Source organism: Poeciliopsis prolifica, unplaced genomic scaffold (assembly GCF_027474105.1).
Source record: "Poeciliopsis prolifica strain line A6 unplaced genomic scaffold, Auburn_PproV2 SCAFFOLD029, whole genome shotgun sequence".
Taxonomy (NCBI): Eukaryota; Metazoa; Chordata; class Actinopteri; order Cyprinodontiformes; family Poeciliidae; genus Poeciliopsis; species Poeciliopsis prolifica.
In genome coordinates, this window is record NW_026562404.1 from 4,274,468 (window position 1) to 4,297,016 (window position 22,549).

General features: G+C 39.4%; 1 protein-coding gene across 3 annotated transcripts; it reads left to right on the forward strand.

Moving 5' to 3' along the window:
• The first annotated feature begins 427 nt into the window (after nt 1-427).
• atf7a (activating transcription factor 7a) lies at nt 428-22,308 on the forward strand. Of its 3 annotated transcripts, none has more exons than XM_055049756.1 (12): nt 428-516; nt 6,500-6,571; nt 11,085-11,181; nt 12,445-12,557; nt 12,964-13,128; nt 13,285-13,433; nt 15,639-15,732; nt 15,830-15,949; nt 17,387-17,536; nt 17,800-17,988; nt 18,257-18,362; nt 19,440-22,308. In XM_055049756.1, the coding sequence occupies exons 2-12, from the start codon at nt 6,524-6,526 to the stop codon at nt 19,673-19,675; spliced, it is 1,467 nt and encodes a 488-aa protein (XP_054905731.1). In that variant the 5' UTR covers nt 428-516; nt 6,500-6,523; the 3' UTR covers nt 19,676-22,308. The 3 variants fall into 3 exon arrangements, with proteins under 3 accessions (XP_054905731.1, XP_054905730.1, XP_054905732.1); XM_055049755.1 differs by lacking the exon at nt 428-516 and adding an exon at nt 523-1,441; XM_055049757.1 differs by lacking the exon at nt 428-516 and adding an exon at nt 4,826-5,114.
• Nucleotides 22,309-22,549: the final 241 nt, after the last annotated feature.

The window sequence follows — 22,549 nt, forward strand, 5'->3', positions numbered from 1 at the left end:
AATTTACACACGTTTAAGGTTATTTTGTGAAATACAAAAAGGGGTGAAAGAACCTACAGAAAAAAAGATTATTGAAGACCAAAGCTGCACTGAACGTGGTCAAGCCTCAATCCACCAGGGGTCGCTCTTGCTTCGTTTCTCGCTCTGATGACAGTCACAAACACTGTGAATGAATACTCAGTCTAATAACATTGACTGTGGAACACATCATCTATATTTAGCACCGTGTTTGTATTCAAGCATTACTTCAATTAGCCTGATCTTATCTCCAAATATTTGCTAACAAGAGTATTTTAGCCAAATAGCATTTTTGCTGTGTCTCTAGAAAGTCTCGTGTCGGATAAAAGCAAGCCAATCGGGCTGCATTTTCTGAATGCGTTATTACAACTCGCATGAATTCTCGCGATAACTTTCTGTCGAGGGGAGTGTCAAATTCCAAGAGAGAGGAGAGGAGAGGAGAGGGGAATCAGAGAGAGAGAGAGTTAGAGAGAGAGAGAGAGAGAGAGGGGCGCCAGGGTGAGTTTATAAACACTTCAAACTTTTAAATTCATTAAAGTTACGTATACTTCTCTTACACGTGACGCGCTTTCTGTCGCTCGGACTCATTCCGGTGCTTGTGGCGGACATGTGTTCATGTTTATGTAACTGTCAGAACTGTTAGTCGCAGCTTCAGCGTCTCATTCGGACCAACAGTCTCGCTGCTTTGCACTCAAGTGACATTCCGCTAACCAACTCAGTGCTGCCCCGGGGGCGGGGGGCTCGTCCTCTCTAAATGCCTTTTAAAATGCACAGTTTGACTTTTGGCGTAGTTCCGCTTGTGTCGGCGTGTGTTTACTGTGAGAACCGAAAACGTCGGTGTCGCTGTTATCACTCATTTTCAATGTGCGCTCGGCCTGTTGGCGACGCTAGCCGCAGCAGCTAGCCATTAGGCTTCTTTTTTTTTTTTCTTTTTTTCTTTTTTTTGCGAGCGCACAAAAAAGTTGATACGGTAGCTTTGGACCAATGGGACTTGGCTCGTCGCTGTTATTGACGGGCCCCAAAAGCAATGTGCGAATGAGACGCTTCTGACTGACAGGCTGGCGACCAATTGCCGTGCAGAATAGGCGGCTTGGTTACGGGAAAAGGCAGGGCTACAGCGGTGAGCCAAGAAGGTAATGGAGGCTAAAAGAGAGAAACTTTTTTTTTTTCAAGAGAGTCAGCGCTGTCTGGAAGAGGGAACTGAAGTTTGAGTGGCTCCTGTTGGACTCTTGCAAGCCGCGGATCTCGGCATAAAAACCCGTCGCACTATCTGTGAATTGTAAGGCTGACAGCAAATTGCAAGAGGAACCTCAATAGAACTGAACGTCTCAGGATGCAAGTGACATCCACAGCGATGCAATTTGAACTGTCGGGACGCCCGACGATCCGTGTCCCCACGCGTGTCAACACCTCAGCCAGGAATGTAGGTCATGTTTTTGGCACAGTTGTACCTCATTCCATCACTTAGAGGTGTTACACTGTGGGGGGAACAAAAAACAAAACAACAACCCACAGTTTCTTAAAACTTCGCTAAACTTGTTGACTCACTCCCAGAAAAAGCATGCATTTTACGTTTTGTGCAACATAGAAGGAAAGTCCAAGAATACACAGTGCAGAGGTGGGCAGAGTACCTGAAAACTGCAATCAAAGTAGAGCAGCAATATTTTAAGTAAAAATAAAATGTCAAATGCTTAAATACTGGTTAACTGATCCGAACATCTAATTTATTATTTAGAAATTACTTTAAAAAATTTTTTTCTCTGCATAAAATTGATGAAGCTAATATGCACAGTAAGTGTTGTATACAAAAGGCCAAGCACTGCATACATATCATTTGAGCAGCAAAGCTTGTGTCTGGTTCTGGAACATTTTGGGTTAAAATGTGTCCCCTCTTCATTCAGTGAATATACTCACAGAGAGTAGACAGAAGTTTTACTCAACTAAAAGTAAAATATACGTTGCAGAAAGAAAAGTCCTAAAAGTGTATATATATATATATATATATATATATATTAAACTTATTCAAGTAAGTTTAACAAGTTTAACATTAACCCACAAGCTAAACTTTTTTTTTTTTTTCAAAAATGCAAAGCAAAATAAAAAAAAATCATTAGATGTAAAATTGCACAACAGTAACAATGAAGTTTAATTGGCGCTGCTTCTAAGTTTCTATTTTACAATACTACCATGCCTTTATTTTGCATTGTCCTCGGGGCTTGGCATAGATTTCAATTTTTCTTAGCCATGAAGATATGGGTTTAGGGTTACGTTTGTTCCATTTACTAAATCTTGTGTTCCCATTGCTGACATAAATAAATACTGGCTGATGCACTCAGCCAACCACAATCTAGATCTCTAGTATCATATGTGATCTGATACAAATCCATGTTGCTGTACTTAAAATGCCTTGTAAAAGTATTTTTACCCATTTTAAATTTTTCACATTTTGTCACATTAAGGCCACAGACTTCGATGTCATTTGAGTATTATGTGACAGAACAACTCTAAATGATTGTGAAATGGAAGGAAGTTATATTGTTTTGTAAAATGTTTCAGAAAAAAAACCCCAAATCTGAAAAGTGTGGTGTACATATATGTCCAGGTGTTTGTGGAACCGCCTTAAGATGCAATGACGGTTACAAGGATTTAGAATTGTCTCCTCCTTCTGCATACGTAAACTGATTGTTTTATTTTTTTATTTTTTGCTCATTTTTCAATGTGAGTCCTCATGAATACATTCTGGAAATTTGCAAAGTTTGAAAGCTAAAACATTTTGAGCTCTTCATTCCTCAATCATGTTTGCTGTGCATTGCTGATGATGGATTAAGATGCAATTTATTGCTTTCATAACCTAACACTGCTCCATAAATGTATATTTAAATTGAATGACACACAGATGGACTTCATTTACTGAATTGTGTTCAGGTCCTACACCACACTTTTCAGATTTTTGTCAAAAACCCATGTGTAGTTTTCCTTCCACTTCACAATTGTGTTCTACTTTTATGAAGCGCATAAGAGCACACAACCTCAAACTCAATAAAACGGACAAAGTTTGTGGTCGTAATGTGAAAACGTTTGCCAGGTACGAATTCTTCTGCCAAACTTTGCAACTTATTTCTGTTTTCCCTTCTGTCTTTCTTTACCTCCTCATTTGCTTGGTGGGGTCTCCCCTGGCCGCGAGCAATTTAAGCTTCACAGTCCCGCGTCATGGCTGCAGCAGGAGATATTAATACAGTTTGTTTAGTCAGTTTCCTAGCAGGCAGCGTCAAACACTGCCTGGCTGTGGCTGATTATAGCTGAGACTTGTTCCCCTACACCTGCTGAGTTGGAGAAACCCAAAGTTGTGTGGGGTTGGTGGGGGTAATGGCAGCGGCTCAATGAGGAGGACAGGAATCCGGGCCCTTCGAGTGCTTTCATGTCACCTTGGCTGAAGGGAGGCAAAAACAGGTGGACTGTAATGAATATCGACGATGTGCATCGGCACTGCAGTAACTAGGAAAGTGATTGATTGTCTCAACTCTTGGATTAGTTTCCTCGGCGAGGAAAGACGCATTTACTGCAGAATTTACTGTCATATGCACAGGAATTATGCAGAGGTACATGTATTGCTTCAGTCTTTAGGGCTCTGATCTTATAAAATAAATCATTTATTTTCAATTGCAGCGCTGCACTGAAAAAGTGCTTTAACCGAGTCTAAGTTTTGGTCAAGGCAGCTCCCACAATAAACGACATTTTCCGCTTTTGTCATTTGCGATTTATGAAGGACTTTCCACAAAATCAAATCCCACGTTTTAGTGCTGGTGCCAGCCAGCCAAGTTAATGTCTAGCATGTCTTTAGTAAGATGTAAACTCTAACAATCTGTTCCCACTCCTGACGCCAGATGTGTCTGGTTCTCCACTCAGTCCACACCCTCGGTATAACGAGCTCGATGGAGTATCTCGTTTGCAGACGAACCTCTGCACAAATAGGCTGGGTAAATTGGGGGCAGTTCGCGAGGCCCCCCTTCACCGACCTGTTGCCTCGGTTAGTCCTCCAACAAACCAGATTCTTCTGTCTTTTTGTCCACAGAGGAACAGCTGTTGCTTGCAAATGTAATGCAGATTATTTTTGCCTCTTGAGAAGAAAAGGCCCGTTGCATGTTCGGCGCGCGTCTTCCAGCACAAGGCTTCAGTAATCATGTGTTGGCTCAAGGGCAGCTGTCCTCAGCAGAGCGAGAGATGGCAGGGGGAAGGAGGAGGAAAATTTACTGACTTCAACACTGGGAAAACTTTCAGACATTTATGCGTGGCCAAAGTAATGAATAATATGTCCCATGCAAGAACGTTTGGCAACGCGCTTAACCCATATATTAGGTACAACAAGAGTTTATGTGGTCAGTGCTTCTGTGATATTAAAGGGATGAAATTTGATTCAATATTTTTCCCTTTTCAACTATTTGGGTGTCGAATTAAAACAGAAACCCGGAGAAGAGGGCAGGGTTAGTCGAGATCATTTCAGTTTAAACTTACCAGGAATATTTACATCTCTATTACAAACATGTGGTTTGTACATATTCTGTTTGTCTGTGGTTTAATACATAAAACCATACTTTATATATACCGGTGGCAGCTGCTTTGTCAGTGGGACGGGATTGCATAATAGCAGCCAGACGTCACTTTGTGCCAGCTGAGAATGCTGAAACATTCATGTCCGTCGCCGGCCCTCTCCCCTCCTGTATTTCCCTTGATTTATCTTGAATGTTTTTTTTTCCCACTTTTCCAGTTTCTCTTCACAAGGAGTTTTGTCCAGCTGTGCAGGGTGGAGTTGCCGATAGAAGTAGCAGCCGGCCGCGCTCAGTTTTAGCTTGGCATTACAAGAGGAGGAACCGAACGGGAGCTTGTGCATATTTAACTCTTTACAAGAGCATCCACTCAGAAGGAGCAGGATGAAGTGATTATTTTGAGCGCTGTGGAAAGCTGTGGTGTTTCCTGCGGATTCAAGCATCCACTTATGTGCCAATTTTTGCAGCGTTTACAAATGATTTAGGATGGGATAGTAGGATGTCCTCAAGATGTATAACCTGAAATGAGTTTGTGCACAAGAAAGCAGAAAAGTAAGACATACAGCAACAAATGGTGCTTTACAATGACCTCGAAATAATTCTAGCTTTAAAATAGTCATTTGGAAAAATTCAATTATATTCAATCACTAAATCTGAACAAATTTTACATTACCAGGATTGTTAAAGCATTGTTTGGTTAAGCTTTTTTTTTGTGAATTTGATTTTTTTTTTTTTTCCAGCAGCAGGAAAGTAAAGGTCTTGGTTATGCTTGACTAATATTTTCATAATGCTAAAACAAAGGTTGAACAGAGTTAACACCCAGAATAAATATCTAAATTCATTTTTATATTTTAATAACAATATAACCTAGAAACAAGATAAAGTTGAATCAGAGGTGCATAATTATTGATTTCAATTCAGAAATGTTCAGATTTTCTTTCATTTTTGATTGTATTACAAAAAATAAAAAAATGTGCTGCAATAGTTAAATGTTGTGCAACTTTGAAATAAGGTTGTGCAAAACCCAATGTTATGCCTTTTTCTTAATTATAACTAAGAAGTGCACCAAAACTACATAAAAGTTGCATACTGCAGCTGCTGATTTGTGTTGTTTTATAGAGCAACACTGTGGGAGTTTTCTGTGTTTAATCAATAGGGAGAAAAAAAATCTGACTTTTTTTTATCATTATCATTTGTGACCTGCTAATCAAGGCAAAATGAGAATTAATTGGAGCATTCTTGCTTTATTACGTACTTCACATACTTCTATACAACAATATCAAATAAATAATTAATATTAGTCTCATGCTACTTGATCGTGTCAAGTAAAATAAAAAAAAAGAGCAAGATGTTGTGTGAATCTTCCTGTTATTGTCTTTTAGAAAAAAAACGAATGAGAGAGCAATTACAATCAGTAAAAATTTAATCGATGAGAGTGTTTCTACTCTCTTTGAGCTTATACACTTTTGCTGTAAATTCATAAGTTAGTTTTTAAAAACTAAGAGCCTAAGACGGTTGGCTGAGTTGGAGCAGGAGATGCTGAATCCCGGTTGGACGTACTGGAGAGGTAAACAGAGGGAGGAGTGGTCATGAGAGAACAAGGGCTTGGAAGTGAACTTAGGCGAGTTTGAGCAAAAGATAGTAGGGGAGGGAGCTGTGTTTGTGTAAACGGTGGCTGTCGCTCCGGACTGTAAGCAGCTCCTCATTGGCCAGCCAGAAGCCCCTGTGCTTGAAGGAAATATCACCAGGGAAACTTCTCTTCGCTGCCTCTGTGCATGTCTTCCTCTGTGCCAGAGTTATTTTTGAATAGCGTTCGGCTTCCTGCTCAGACTGAAGTCTACAAGCCGCAGCATCCCTGTTTTGTTGTTTTCGGGATTTGCCAGTTCTGAGATCCATAAAAGCTTGCTGCTATGTTCTCTTCTTCTCCTCTCTCACAGTTTCATTGCAAGCTCTTTGCAAAAATGGGGGACGACAGACCTTTTGTGTGTAACGCTCCCGGCTGTGGACAGGTAAGACTTTTTTGTTTTTTTTCCACCTCCTTTCTTATTTGTGTCTGTACCCATTTCTGCTCTTCCATATTTCATTGTCACCTTTGGGTTGAAAATGTTGTACTTGTTTTATAAATTAAAGCTAGAACAGATTGATGCTCGGGAAGAGATGATAAACGCTCATGTTTGGCATTTATCCTGAAGCGCCAACATAAGCAACCCGTCTGTGATTTATGAAACACGTTTAATGAGCAACACGTTAGTAACATTCTACCTTGCACGCCCTGGTGGGACAACGCTGTCTCCTTCAGCCGTGACTCACTCAAAGCTCCAGTGAGCAATCAGAGCACAGTTATTGTTTCAACCTGTCACTGCTGAGCGCCTGCAGACACAGTTTTGAGTCGAGGCAGTGACTCAGCTGACTGCCAGTAGTACACTCACATGCAACTTACACGGTGTTCGGCTGCGGCGTTGGCTTACTGTCGAAGAAGGAATAAGAAATGATACAAACCTCGTCATCGAACGTGTAATTATTTAACACAGGAAACATAACGTCTGATCATTTAGTTGCTGCTTTCTCTCGGGTGTGATATCCTCAGACTCTGTATTTAATTAAGTCTTCTTGTGTCTGAAGAAAATGCACATGTAGGTGTTAAAAGATTTAACTCGTACAGGCTTTTTCATTCTCTAGATTAATAGCTATCTGTTGCAAATGTGAATGTAGCTCAAACAGAAGTCATACAACCCAAACAATAAATAAGTCATTTGTTTGTCTTTGTTGTCATGCATCATAGATACCCAGGGACACATGTCTTTTCCCTGACAAATGTTATCAATGCAAATCAGTTCATATTTAATTAGTGGCGTTGTTAATTTAAAAGAACGGTTAAAACTGCAGCACGGCAGCTTTTCGAGGCAAAGCCGTGTCGATGAAACTGCTGGCAGATGTGGCTCTGCCAGCAGTTTCGTTTGAGTGTCAAACTAAACATGTCTGAAGTTGTGTTGTGGTGTCAAACACTGACACATTTACAATATCACCTCATCACCTCTCCCTGTGGAATGTAAGCAGATCTAGCTTCAACAACATTGTCTTTTTGTAACTTTTCAGGCCATGTGTCAAAACAAAGCCCATTATTGGTTTGTGGTTGCAAAGTTTTGGCCAGCATTTGAGTGATTTATATCAAGTTAATATCTAATCCACTATATCTGTCAACTTTTGGAATTTGTTGAGTGTAGGCGTATAGGTATGTCTAATTTTTTTTGTTTTATTTGGCAACTTTTTGTTAATTTTGGTGCAGTTATATTCAGGAATGCCTCAACATGTTTGGTCCTGCTGCAAATCATTTAATTGGAAGTGTTGGTCAATAGAAAATCTCTGTTTGACATCTAATCAAAATAAGTGACTGCTAAGATGTCTTCTTTTGTCACCCCTAAATATTTCTGATTATGAATAATAAGCAGTTCCTCTCATAAGGCAAACAAGCTATCCGAACGTAAAATAAAACCCAGATTAATTATGGGTTAAGGGTCACCTGTCAGTCTTGATACAACAAAATATTCTTTTTGATACTGCATAAACCTTTTTTGAATTGATAGGGTTCTTATGAAAATGAGAAAAATTCAACCAATTTGAGTTTGAAAATGTTTTTATTGTGTAAATTAGGCTACAATGTGAAAGTCATTTAGACAATAACTGTTTTAAAGTGTTGCTATCTAAATAGCAGACAAGATGACACTTGATGATCAGCTGTGAGCTGAACTGAGCATTTTTACCCCTTTACCTTTTCATACCTACTTGCTGCTGGACATTTCTCTGCGTGTAGATGGACGCAGCTGATATGAAGTTGGAGGAGGAAACGTATCCTTAACCGGAAACTCAGACGGGTGAAAAATGCTTTTAACACTTAAGCATATAGGGTTAGTTTTTGCCAATCTTCAATGTTTTAGATACAAGAGTGCCATTACGCTGTTTAGTCTCTCTCAAACGACACAGTTGGTCTATACAGCTACTGTGCTGTATAGACTTGGCTCTGTAGCACAGCTAGCACCAGGACTTGTGGCATCATTCGGTTTTGTCTTCTAGTCTTCCCCATAGACACGATTTTTTTTGACTATTTTAGATCAAAAAGCTCTTTTCTGATCCTACTTCCCGTATTCCCAGTGTTCTGGGTCTTCCACTGTTTGATCGTTCATGCAAGGCTTGGCTTTTAATATTCAAATATTAGAAAGAGGGCAAAATGCCACACAAATGTTTTAGTTAAAAAGACAACAGTGGGGCATGGGAGCACTGCATAGTTTTGGTCTGCTTTGCATCTGGACAATTTTTGTCGTTATTGCTGTGAAATTTGCTCTGTATCAAAAAGTCCCAAAGGCGGATTTGTCCAGCCACGAGTCTGTCTCTAAAATCAATAGCACATTGACAACCTGAACCACCAGTATCCCTTTGAAAATATAATAATAATATGTATGCTAAAAAAAAAGTCTAGAAATTTTTAATTAAACTTGCAGTGAAGTTTGTCAAATCTGTGACAATCATCTTTTTAAAATGATATCAGTGGGACAAGATCCAACATTTGTGTTTAGATCGGGACGTCCCCTATTGAATTAATAATTAAAGCAATATAGTTTCAGGCTGAAAAAAGAAATCAGAGACGAGAAACAAACAGACTCATTATGAATTATTTTGCTTGTCCCTGAATGGCTCTAAATGTCAGAATTGAGCTCTTTAATTGCAAGAAGTAGTGACTGAGAATCCAGAGCAAGTGACTTAACACTTGTGATATATGTGAGAACCTACAAGAACAAAAGCCTTCCAGAAACTTTTGGATCAACTTGCAGATTGTCCAAGTAACTCTTCTCACAACATTTAACAATTAACTGGAATAATCATGAAGGTAAAATGGCTTGCATAATTATCAGTTTAGAGTAAGAGACAATACATTTTTAGAGGGTAAAAATATCGTAACCAGATACTTGACAGAAACATCCAGGAACTTTAACAAATAAGCCTAATGGACCAAGTGGTTTCACCGCCAACAATCTGTCAGATGTACAACAGGTGCAACATTATGCAACTTAGAGGCATCTCTGTGTTTACAAGAAATGGATAATTGAATATCATCTGAAGGTCTAGCAGAGATGTTACCCAAATGTGATCAATAAATAGTGCCGTGTGGCACACCAAGAAATGGAAGTAGAGGCAGCCAAATGACTGCAAGATGAAGAAAACTATTTCAAAGCATAGCCCAGAAGACCCACCCATTATTGGACGGGATGTGATAATCAGTGGAATCAAAAGCTGAGTTCACGTTCAGCAACAGCTGAACAGGACATATTTCAACATCCCCTCGTTTTGTGAGAATGGGCTCTCTACAAGCCAGAGGCCCTGCAGCAAGCTGTTTGTTTTTAAATACTAAATTTTACGTTTTATGAGCTTTTAGACCAATCGCTGTGGTGATTTTTATGTGCGTTGGATACATAACACCCTTAACGGTACATGATCTTAATGTTCAAATGCTGTTTTACTGCTGCCCTTTACAAGCAACAGTTGTCTACCAGGAAAATCTGAATCCTGCCCGTAATAGAACAAGGATGATTGACTTTTGGCTTTGGCCAAGGTTTTCCTCTCACCAAGTTAACAACAACAACAACAAACCCCTTGAATTGGTGCCCAGTATTTATTGTATCAGGAAGGTAATCCTAGCCTCCATTATCTTAGGCATGGAGATACCTGGACATAGTTTCTCCCTCAAGATTTAGTCGTCTTGTTCAGAGGATAGAGACAGATGAGACATGGATTGGTGATGCTTTTTAGTCGGGCTAAAAATAAGGCTCCTGACACTCGACTGTGTTTCCACTGCGCTCTCCTGACTGAAGTTGCAACTGTAACGCAGTGCCCTAAAATAGGCTGCAGTGAATAGTGAATAGGCTGGTGTGAGAGCCAAGATTATTCCTCCTACGTCTCGGAGTGAATCACATCGCCACTTCTCAAGTAAAGACGTTCCATGTCTCAGAGGACAGTGGCCGTACCTTCGTCTATATGTCTGATTTGTGTCCTGCAGTGGAGCTCCTGTAGCTCCTAATGTGATACCTGATAGGAGGTAATCTAAAATTGAAGGGCCAGTCATAGTTCACATTATCCCTAAGCCTTACACCCCAACATTGGTGACAACAGTGAGTTAATGTAATTTTTACGCCATTAAATTCATTTGAGTAATTTCAGCTCTAATCCACGCTGATCTTTTATCTCTGTCCGGTAGTTTAATCTATGTAAGGTTATGTGAGCCCATATCTTCAAGCTATTATTGGCCTACACTTGCAAGAAACTTCATACCACAGATTTGGTGTTCTTTGTGGGGTTTTCTCATCATTTTTGCTCAATTCCCTGCATGTGATGTGCTACATCTGTGTGTGATTATTGCAATTTGATGTCTGGATTACAGTAATCTGGGCTGCCTCCTTAAGTAACAGTTACAATTATCTGCTGGCTTATTCATGTAATATTCTCGTGTTTCTTCTTGTTCACTTGCTTCAGAGGTTTACCAATGAGGACCACTTGGCTGTACACAAACACAAGCATGAGATGACACTGAAGTTTGGACCAGCCAGGACTGACTCTGTTATAATTGCAGGTAAAGTTTTTGTATCCCATGCAGTATTGTTATAAAGCCATTACTCTTCACTCAGTTTTTAGATTCTGCTTCCCAGAACTCAGGACTATTTTTGTTAATCATTTGTATATAAATTTAACATGAAAATTAATTATTGCGACAGGCAAGCACAACATGTCACAGATTTATCTTCATCGTAATGTCAGTGTATATATTAGCTAACCACAGAAATGCCATACTTTTCACTGTCTGGGCCTATGATTTTATTAAACCCAAATCAGAATGACATCAATGCTGTATACTTAAGGATTTTCTTATTCATTGCTTGTCATATTGTGATCGTACATGCTTTCCTAGTATCATGCAGCCCTAGTCTTCAATTCACTTGTCAAAGAATCAGCTAAAAATTTTATTTTTGTAAAAAAAAATTAAATATAAAAAGCCTCTAGTGAAGATATAGTTTGTTCCTATTTCTTCACCTCAATCTATATTTAAAGCTGATTTTGAACCTGTAAAGTTACTCAAAAAAATTAATCTTTTTGGTGAGAATTTTGCCTACCTGTGCACTGTATGTAAGAATGTGTTGGAATGATATTCTAGTGCATACCTTTAATATCTACATTAGTTTTTAACTTTTGCAATTGATTTGAATTAAGATAGTATATATTTTTCTTACTGTAGCTAGATATTGTTGCTTATTTTTATTGTGATGTTCATTTATAATATTATTTTAAAGTTAGATTTTTATACATGGACACAATAAGGAATTAAGAGGACATGGGGGAGCTTGTTGACTGTCCTCTATATTGTGTAATCCTGCCAATGATTCACAGATGTTTGTCAGCTAGCAATTTTTTTGGCTCAGTGGATAGAGCAGTGGTCTTGCAATCCAGAAGTTGTACGACGAGAATAGTGCTTTATGCATTCAGTCCATTTACCAGTTAAATTAAAATTAAAAATAAGATCCGATTAAATCATGTAGTGATACAGTTTAAGGTGTTTTATCTTAAATAATAGCTTGTTTCTTGATGTTTTTTGCATCTGAGCCACAGATTAAAATAAAGCAGGTTAAAAAACAATTTGCATGATGTTGATATACTGAACTGGAAATTATGCACGCATCACTTAAAAAAAAGAAAATAAAGAAATGAGTAGTGATGCGAGACCTTTGCACAATTGTTGAAAAAAACAAACTCAAAAATGTCTTTATCATGGCTAACCAAGTGTGATAATGTTTTAAAATATATTCAATTGATATTGTTCGTTGTCGTTGCTCTTTCCCAGATCAGACACCGACCCCCACTCGTTTTCTTAAGAACTGCGAGGAAGTCGGCCTGTTTAACGAACTCGCCAACTCCTTCGACCAAGATGACGAAGACAAGAAGGCGAAGAACTCTGTAAGAAATCAACCTGGGGAGGACGACCATGACGGCTTTTTTCTGTTGCGTTAATGTTCATCTCTGCGTGTATTGTTATGTTCAGACTAGGGAAATTTCCTACATACTCCAGTGTGCTAAAAAAAAAAACCCTCATCTTTACTTCCCTCTTTCTAACTCAGTTGCTGATTTAATCAAAAACTACAGTTTCAAATTCCTGTGTTGCACAGTTTTTTTTCTGCATCATTAGAATTTCAGTTATTGCAGAAGTTTGCAAGTAGAGTTCTCAGCAGATGCATTGGTTATTCATTGCACTGAACATGGAGTTTCATGAACCTAACTGTGAAAAGCAGATTTGTATAATAAATACCAACTTCCCTTTTTTTATGCTTTATTTTTTATTTTTTTTCCCTTTGTCACTTCACAGCTTCCTGCTGCCAACTCTGTGGCTTTAGATATGAGCCTGCAGACGCCATCAGATGTGAAGGTGAAACGGGAATCACCTGTGGAAGTCGACTCCTCACCTCCAGGCAGCCCTGAATCGATATCTGGGAAGTCGGACAGCAACCAGGAGCCAGTGGTTAGAGGAAAGGTGTGGAGGAGAAATACAAAATAACTCATTTATCACTGCCGCTTTGTCACTCTACAACATTTACTTCTAATGTATTAATTCCATTTTCTGTAAAATCCTGTTAAAAATTAGTACAGCAGTTTTTTTTTTTTATATATTGAATTATTTCTTTCTTAGGAGACACCACCTAGGAGTTCAGCTCCCACTCCAACCATTGTCCGCCCAGGTTCTCTTCCACTACACTTGGGCTTTGATGCCCTTCACCCCACCATGCCATCACCCACCTCCGTCATCACACAGGCTCCGCCTTCAAATCGCACCCTGGGGTGAGTAATTTTCAGCCGTCTGCATCTCACTAAAAATATACCAATGATAATTTGATGACATCCAACTTCGACTTGCTAATGCTGATTTTAGCTGATGGTTGTTGCACTGCAATGCTCCCGAGATTTAACTAAGCAAATGAGTATGAGCCTTCTATTGGATATTCAATTATCTTTTAGCTGGCGACAAGCTATATAGCTCAAACTGATGCAATGAGTAGCTTCTCATTTCTTAAGCATGTTGAAAGACGTAGCCTAGATTAGTAGAAATAGATGCTCGTCTGTTAAGAAGGGTCAAATCTACATTTACAATTAGCAACAAATTGGAGCTGGAAGATGTAAAAAACAAAAGCTAAAAGCAGAAGTCAGACTTCTCCACCAGCAGAATGCAAAGTCAGAGAACTGGAAGGGTTTTAAACTGGTAGTTGACAACAAGTGTGATGGGTTTCATTCTGGCTTCTAACTAGAGTTGATTAGACCATTGGATCGCCTTCGGACACAGCGTTTATGGGCTTGAGCTGGGTTCGTTTCTTTGTTTTTTTTCTCTTTTAAGGCCTCATAAATTCTACCCCCATTGTCAATACAAGACTGGCGAAAAATGTATGCAACCCTGGATGCAGAAGCTTGTTTAAAACAATGCCACAGAAAATGGCATAATCAAAGCTAAAGGCCATGTAACTTAATATTGGTGGGTGTCATACAAATAGCCATACTGACTACTCAAAGTGCTTTTTATCAGAGCTACAGTCATCCACTGTTATGCTGATTGGTCAGCAATTTGGGATGAAGTGCCTTGCTCAGGGGCACATCAATGAGTGGCTGGACTCTCTCCCACAGCTTTGAGATTGCAAGCTGACCCTACTGACTGAGCCAGAGTCAGTCATATCAGGGTTTTATGATTTTAAAATAAAGACAAAATGAACAGGGTTCCTACATACTCTAGAGAAGTCTAGAAATTAATTAAGGCATTTTTGATTTACTTTTATTTTGATAACCATGGGAAAATAAATCTGGAAATGTATTTATATTTCCAGACTTTATTCCCTCCTTTGTCTAAATGTTGTTGCCTTCCTTCCAACCTGCTTCCTATCCTTCCTTTTATTGTGTCCAGTCTCCCTTCTTTTCTTGTATTATATCTTCCTGCCTTGTGCCCTCCTTTGTTAGTCATTAGTTTGTTAATATTTATTTAAATTATGTAGAATTTTATGTTCTATAAAATACTACGTAGAAACTAAGAACTTTGGGACACTTAATGTGGAAAAGTCTGGGAGCTTCACATCAAAAAATGTGTTGAATCCCTAAGTCAAAGAGTTGTTTTTAGTTTCTTATTACTGCGGAAGCTGTAATATTTTTGTGTATTCCCTAGAAAATGTAAATCCCTACCTTAACCACAAAATATTGAAAAGACTGTCAGTGTTTCCTAATTAAGCATATACCCAGATAAACAAATGTTGGACCCTTAATCAAACATATAATTAAAAAAACCCTAAATAACAAAAATATACATGCTTAATAATGAACTAGCCCTGTAATATTTTACTAATCAAGAAAGTAGTCTGATTTTTATTTTCTTTTTTTTCACTTGAGAGGCTGAGTAAATCATTAAGGATCCAAAACTTACAAGGGTTTAGTATCTTTAAATTAAAGTTTGCAAATTCTTTTGGGTTACTTTTTTTTTTTTTTTTAAAGAAAGAAACAATAAAAAATTTTTTGTTAATTCTCAGCAATAACCATGTGGTGTGGTGCTATGTTCAGTTAAGATTATAAAATTAATTAAAAAGAGCTTTTTTTTTAAATTAGCTTTTCTAAATATTATATGCTGCTTTTGGTTTCAGTTTCTGTCTAATATGCATATCTGTTTGTTTGTTTTTGTTGATTATTTTTAAGCTTTGGTTAGTTGTGGTTTTAAATGAGTCTAATTTAACAGATGAACTGTGTTCAACACTGATGATGGGAAACATTTTAGAGAGTCACTTCTTACTGTCAGCCTGTTGCAATTTGCTCATGTATATACTATTTTCAAAGCACTTCAGAAATGTACTGAAAAACCCAGAGTGGCAGCTTTTTATTTTTTAATTTTTTATGTTTTGTCTAGTTATGTTTGACCTCAATATGATACAAGGGTTAATACCTCTGCTCCAACGGATGACTACGCAATGAAAGCAATTTATGAAACGCCTCCTTTTTTCTCCTGTTGTCTCTTAATAGTTCACCAACTAGCCATTACCCAATGATGATGCTTCCCACTGGTCAGGCTGTGCCTGTGCTCCCTGGTCCTGTCCAGATACCCTCCGTCATTAATGTAAGACTGACCAGCAATATGTACAATGTCATCGTTGGAGGGAACAAGTCTGTTATGTCTTAATTTATGTGCATTTATGCATCATGTCTGACTCCAGCTGGCTCGACCCATGTGTATGGTACCCAACATTCCTGGAATCCCTGGTCCTCCTCTGGGAGGCAGCAGCAGCGGCTCCAACTCCCCCTCTGGCTACAGCATCCACTCAGAGGCCAAGATGGTCAGCACTAAATTAGCTCTCTATTTCTATCTCCTTATCTCTTCTTCTTGTCTGCATCCTTGCCCTCCAGACTTGGTCTGCTTTGCCTTACTTTGTACATCATATGACTTTTTACTGCAGTAAGCTTGTTATTTAACCCTTACATGCATCGAGTCACAGTAGGTGCTGAAAAAGTGAAGGCTGCTGCTTTCTTATGGCTTTTTAACTAATTTGAAGACCAATAGTTTCCATAAAAGCTTTGGCTTTATGGAAACTAGGAAGTTATTGTTGTAGGATTAATGTATCTGTTCTGACTAATAGGTTTTATACCTTATTGGCCAGGCTTCTTTGCCAACAGGACAATAGGGGATCACAGTGCAACATCATAATAATCAAGTATCATCATCTGAAACTTTTCGCAGGGTCATGCAATGCCTCAAGAACCAAGGCCCGATTAGATAGATCACCATGTCACATGAGTGTGTGCTGCAGAAAACAAACCTTTTTATATCCACTCCTCAGAGAATTGATGCTATTCCCCCTATAAATAAACTTGCATCACACAGCTCACCTTTTACATCATTGGGAACAACAACTTGCTTCAAACTATCTAAAACGGTAGCTGGATGCGAGTTATTATGTCGAGTTATTTTTGAAAAAAGCCTTAAAATGACTTTTCAGGAATTTTTTATTTATTTATTTTTGCTGATGATAGAGAGCTAGCTGAATAGTGGAGTACCCACTGCCGAGTTTCACAATATACCATTTTTTAAAAACTGCACTGAAAAAAACCCACAAAACCTTCAGACTTCTGCTTTGTGTGGATGCGGGTAAATGACGTCACAGGACACAACTATCAGGCTAGTTGGTGAACCTTTTTGCAAACAAGTGACTTTTGACAGATTTTAACTTAAGCTCAAGTTTCGTTAGAGTCACAGGGGTTCAGTCTCACAAGTTTAAACTGGAGTTTGACTCCAGTGTTACTCAAACTATAATAAATGGCGACACTGAATTAAATGGTAACAGTCACAATGGTATATTTCTGCTTAGATGTGTTTTTCCATCTGATTTGTTTCCACTGATGTTCGGCTATAATAAAATAAATACATCCTGTGTTCTGCTATGCTTTGTTGCCATTTTCAGCTCAGATAGTCGAGGAAGTGCTCAGATCAGGGGCATTATGTCTGTTGCTTTAGGGTAGATTTTAACTTGATTTTATCTTGACAAGATTCTATCTTGTTGGTAAATGCCATTTAAAATGAGTGTGTCTGGAAGTTTTAGAGTTAACACGGACTTGCTGCAGTAATTTTATTGCCTCTAAGCATGCATTTTTATACCCTCCATGTTTTGATCATCTTCACAACAGAAGGGCCACTTTGCTCTTGCTTTGCTTGGTGTGTGAGTGCAACTTCCTGTGCTTGCCAGTGATATCTCTCTTGAACTGTTTTTCCCCTGTAGCGCTTGAAAGCAGCGCTGTCGCAGCAGAGCCCGTCAGGTCAGAACTTGGGATCCATGGTGATGGGCAGCAGCCCCATGGTTCCGCAGAAAGCAGAGCAGAGCCAGCTGCTTGTCCAGCATCCGGACGCCCCTTCGCCTGCACAACCTCAGGTGTTTATGTCAGCTCCCGCTGCTGTTCTCCACAGACTTTAAAGTTGAAGAAAACAGAGATAAAATTAATCTTGATCGATGAAGGCTGAATAATCTTTTGAAGTCATCAAAACTTGCAACCGTGTACTGAGATGACTGGAATGTGTGTTAGTTTTAAATACTGAAACTGTGAGTCAAACTTCCCTTTTCTTTCTTGTCTTTCTTCCGTTCCCCTCGCCTGTCTGTCTGTTTCCTTTTGACCTCTTGCCATCTCTCTCCCTCAGGTATCTCCAGCACAGCCTACAGGTGGGCGTCGACGGCGGACGGCAGACGATGACCCAGATGAGCGACGGCAACGCTTCCTGGAGAGGAATAGGGCGGCGGCATCGCGCTGCAGACAGAAGCGCAAACTGTGGGTCAGTTCTCTGGAGAAGAAGGCCGAGGAGCTCAGCTCTCTCAACGTCTCGCTGTCGGTGAGTCGACTTGGAGTGGGTGGAAGAGGAATGAAAGCTTATACTTTACAGAAGTTTTAAGTGTTGCAAGACTTAAATCTTGGAGCAGGCACATCTGTTTAAAACCCCTTTAAGCAAAACACGCATATGTGAATGCTCAGGTGTTTCAAATGATGGATTCCAGTGGTGGTATTTAATTTGTATTTTTTTTCCCTCATACAGTATAACCTACAAATGAGGTCTGAATCGTCTTTATTTTATTTTATTTTTTTGTTCCGTTTCATTTCAGAATGAGGTTTCTCTGCTGCGAAACGAGGTGGCACATTTGAAACAGCTGCTGCTCGCCCACAAGGACTGCCCTGTCACCACCCTACAAAAGAAAACTGCTTACTTAGGTACAGCCCAGAAGACTAAAGACTTAGTGTTTGAATAAATTCAAACACTAAGCAGTCTATAGACTGATGCTGTATTCACACGTGTTAAAAACTGACATGGCCAATATTTGACTTTTTCACCAACGGGTTTTGAAAGGCTGGAGTGCTGTGTGATGAAGAGGACAGCACAGACTGAAGAGTGAGACTAAAGTGTTATTGAGAGCAACAACAAAAGACAAAACGGAGGACGTGTGTGTTTGAGGCCTTGAATGTTTGCGGGATATTATCAGAGAGCATCACTGCACCTGACCCACACAGCCACGTCCCCCAATGTGCAATAACACAAATATAAGCCGCAAGTGCACAACAGACTTGGCGCAACTAACCGCGCACCTGGCGGTTAGTTTCTGACCCACTCGGATATGACACGAGAAAGCGATTCACAGGAAAAAAATCCACCTGACAAACCCCAACGCACACGACTCAACGCAGGGGCACACATATACGTCTATATATTCTATTTGTTACAAACTACACTTAATTATAAAAAAGGAAAACAAAACCTTCCTGTTTTTGCTTTTCAGATTCAGGCCCTTCGTCTGTAGCATCCAGATGAGCAGCTGAAGTGGCATTTGGTTCATTTTTATTCTTTTTGGGAAACGTTTCGACTTGACTTAGCTGTTTAAAAGACTCGTGTACTCGTTTTTAGTTATCTTCACTGCAAAGTCACATTTAGCTTATGGAAAAAGCAGCAGCCACCAAATAAGCAAAAGTAAGGTAACCAAGGAAATGTTTGTTTTGCATGAACATGTCCCACCCACGCAGATGTGTAAAGCAAAAGACATAAAAGGCAATGTTTAATTCTTTTCCCCACAATTTTGTTAATAACAAAGTGAAAAATATAAACTAATATAAAACATTTTTAATAACTCAATCTGCTCACAAGTTCTAGTTAAAAGAAATGAATATTCAGCATTTCTGACAGAATCTCGGACACACGTTTGCCTTGTTACAAGTAAATATCCACCATTTTGTCATAAATTTGTGCTTACAGTTTTCAAGCTTCATTTGTCCTGTGTTGCTTTTCCCCCCCTGCAGCTGCAGAAGAGAGCCTAAAGGAAACCTCTGAGCCCACAGGGTCCCCGGCTCCGGTGATTCAGCACAGCTCTTTGGCTCCCAGCCCCTCTGCGATTCAGAACGGCCTGAGCACGAGAGCCGCAGCCGAGGCCATGGCCATGTCGGTGCTCGCAGGAATGGGTCAGCAGCACCAGAGGGTCGAGGGTGGACCCTCGCACATCATCATGGCTGCACAGTCTCAGTCTGCTGCCAGATGATGAGCAGCGCCACCACTGGCCCAGGCTTGGCTCGCCACCCAGGGTAGAAAAGACTCCCACCATCCACAGCCTTTAGGTCCAAATTTCACATCTCCTGCTACCCTCTTTCCACGTCTCCTCTTTTGATCCTCCTGTGGAGCCATCAAGCTGTGGCCTGGAGCTCAGCAGCAACAGCAGCAGCCTTCTGGGAACGGACTGAGACTTTTGGGAGAGCTTCCTGTTAACTTTGCCATAAACTACAGGGGCTGGACTCCGACATCCCCTCCTCTTTGCCCGCCTGCTCATCTCCCTCACCCTAGGTGAAGATGACCCTCTCACCTGGCTGCGAGAACGCGCGTGCAGTAATCTGCCGTGATTTTGAACTTCCTATGTGCACAGTTTCAAACTCAAAGGAGTTGCATAAACATTGATCAAATCAGATCCAGCACACAGGACTTTATGCTGTTTTCAGCTGGGAATAGTGCCTCGTGCCCCTGGACATTAATCACCATGCCCGCAACCCACACACCCATCACTGCATATTGCATTCATCTTCAGCTCAGAAGACGCAATAACTTTCCCCACTTCTCCTGGTTCCGACGGTCAGCTTCCTGCTAACGGTTCCGCATCAATATAATCTGATCATGGATCCAAACGCTTTTCCTCATTTACCGCCTCTTTATGTTGAAGACATATTTTAGCTTATGTACAGCAGAACATGAGTAGTTGCTTCAGACTTGACACATTGCTAGCTGTGTTGTTTGCATGTGACTTTTCCCGAGTGGGTGTAAAGTATGTGCAGCTATCTGATTTGGCATATCATCCAATATCAGTCTCTACAACCAAAAAGGATTAGATTTTGATCTCAAACAAGTTTTTTGTTTTTGTTTTTCCCCCTTAAATTTTCAATTTAACCTGAAGGGAATTTATCTTCCGCTGTCCGCCATCTTTCCTTAAAAATCAGGCAGACCGTTCAGCTGGGTTGGAAGTTGGTTTCCTTCCTTGTTTTTCATCTTATATGAAATTACTCTGATCGCATTTCTGTGTGGGTCCAGGACTTTCTGTAACTGTTATTTTTCACACTTTTCAGGATGGCAGATCATCCTTGCTGCTTGTTGGAAGTGTGACGAACCCTTTTTTTTTAAGTCGCTGTGCTCTTTACCAAACCTAAACTAAGCCATAATCTCTGAGTCTCCAAAGACCGCCTGGTACTTCTTCTGAGACAGGAAGTAGTCTGACTGTTAGTTTGCGTTACAGTGACAGAATCTAGTCTATCACTACTTGTTTCTTGCATTTTGACACAGTCACACACACCCCTGAAAATTTTGGGGGGGTTTTGCCTTCGGATCACATTAGTGCCTCTAATATTTCTTCTTAAATGTCTAAAAAAATTCTGGTATTACTAAACAAAGACTCTTGGAGAAATTATTTCACATCAGCCGCTAATAACTTCCGAAATCTATACTTGACAGTTTTTTTTAATACTGTTTCAGCAACTTACTGTTTTGAAAATGAAGAATTAGGGAAATACTTTACTTGTACTTGTCTGTCATCTGGTGGAGAAACAGAGAAAATGTGTTTTCTAGTAAAAGCTTTCAGAACAGAAACTTCTAAAGGTTTAATTAAAATTCTATCCAAGATGCTCAACTAAATATTGATCATTTTTTTCTCCCCCATGAACACAGAAATAACACGCTTTTCCTGTTGTCCTCATGCACTTCTGTTCTCTGTTTTGCCTATGACCATATATTTACAAGATGCTATATTTGAAAAGCAAGATATCTCTATCATTATGATACTTTAATATGCACTAAAGTAAGAGTATAATGTGGCTTAGTATTTCTCGTCATCGGGTCACGTATGTGCAGCTTTTCTGTTTTTCAGAACAGAAGTTTGTTCATGACAATTTTGTAAAAGTCGTACTGTAGATGTGAATGGGAATTTTCTCACCAACTTTAAAACTTTATGCTCCAACTGAACCTCTCATCCTACAGTCCCAATGGCGACCCTGGCATTTTTTTGTTTTTGTTTTTGTTTTGTTTTACCTGTTGGCGCTATATTTAGCCAGCAGTCCCATATAGATTGTTTATATGAAACGAAAATTTTAACTAATATAGCGCTCATATTTTTGTTTTGTTTTTGTGATGGGCACCTTTTCTGTCATTTACTGTTCTTTTGTTTTTGTGTGGTGTTGTAAACACCGTGCAGCCATTTCTCAAACTGCTTTTGATTGTACTGATGAATATAGACTAATTTCATTTAACACAGCTTGTTTTTATCGGTTTGTATTCTTTATAGAAGAAACATAAACCTTTTTCAAGAAGAAAAGTCACCACCCTTGGCTGTCTTTGTCTAACTTATTATTTTTCTTTAAATTGGTCAATTTACATTTTGCTTTTTCAGTCTTTGCCCTTTTTAATATTCAAATTGTTATGAAAATGCAACTCTGGTAACAGTTTCACATCATATTTCTGTTTATTTTTCACACTCCCATTGTCAGATGGATGATTTCAGAAATGTTTATTGTACATATCTGTACTATATAAATATATATACTTTTCCATGCATGTCCAAGTGGAATACCATGAACACTTTAAAGTGCTGCAGTTTTAATTAAAGAAACTACATCATAAGGAAATTTGTGGGTCTTTTTTTCTTTCACATTTTCCTCTTTCCTCCATTGTAATCTGTCCCAAACATTGCTTCTGCTTTTGACATGTGAAACTGATCCATCCTGAACTGATTTAGTGTCACCTCATCCGCATAAACTTCTTGGAAATACAAACTACAAACTTCCATAACCACAAATCTTCCAGCAGCCATTGGGCAGATTACACCTTGGACAGGTAACGGAGCTGCATGCTTTACTGGGATTTGCCATAGAAATGGCTTTGC

Bases quoted from the DNA above. Each gene is read 5' to 3' on its own strand.
- atf7a (XM_055049755.1), top strand. From the start codon at position 1,352: ATGCAAGTGACATCCACAGCGATGCAATTTGAACTGTCGGGACGCCCG. The intron at 1,442-6,499 runs GTAGGTCATGTT...CCTCTCTCACAG, and splicing joins TCAACACCTCAGCCAGGAAT to TTTCATTGCAAGCTCTTTGC. The intron at 18,363-19,439 runs GTACAGCCCAGA...CCCCCCCTGCAG, and splicing joins AAAGAAAACTGCTTACTTAG to CTGCAGAAGAGAGCCTAAAG.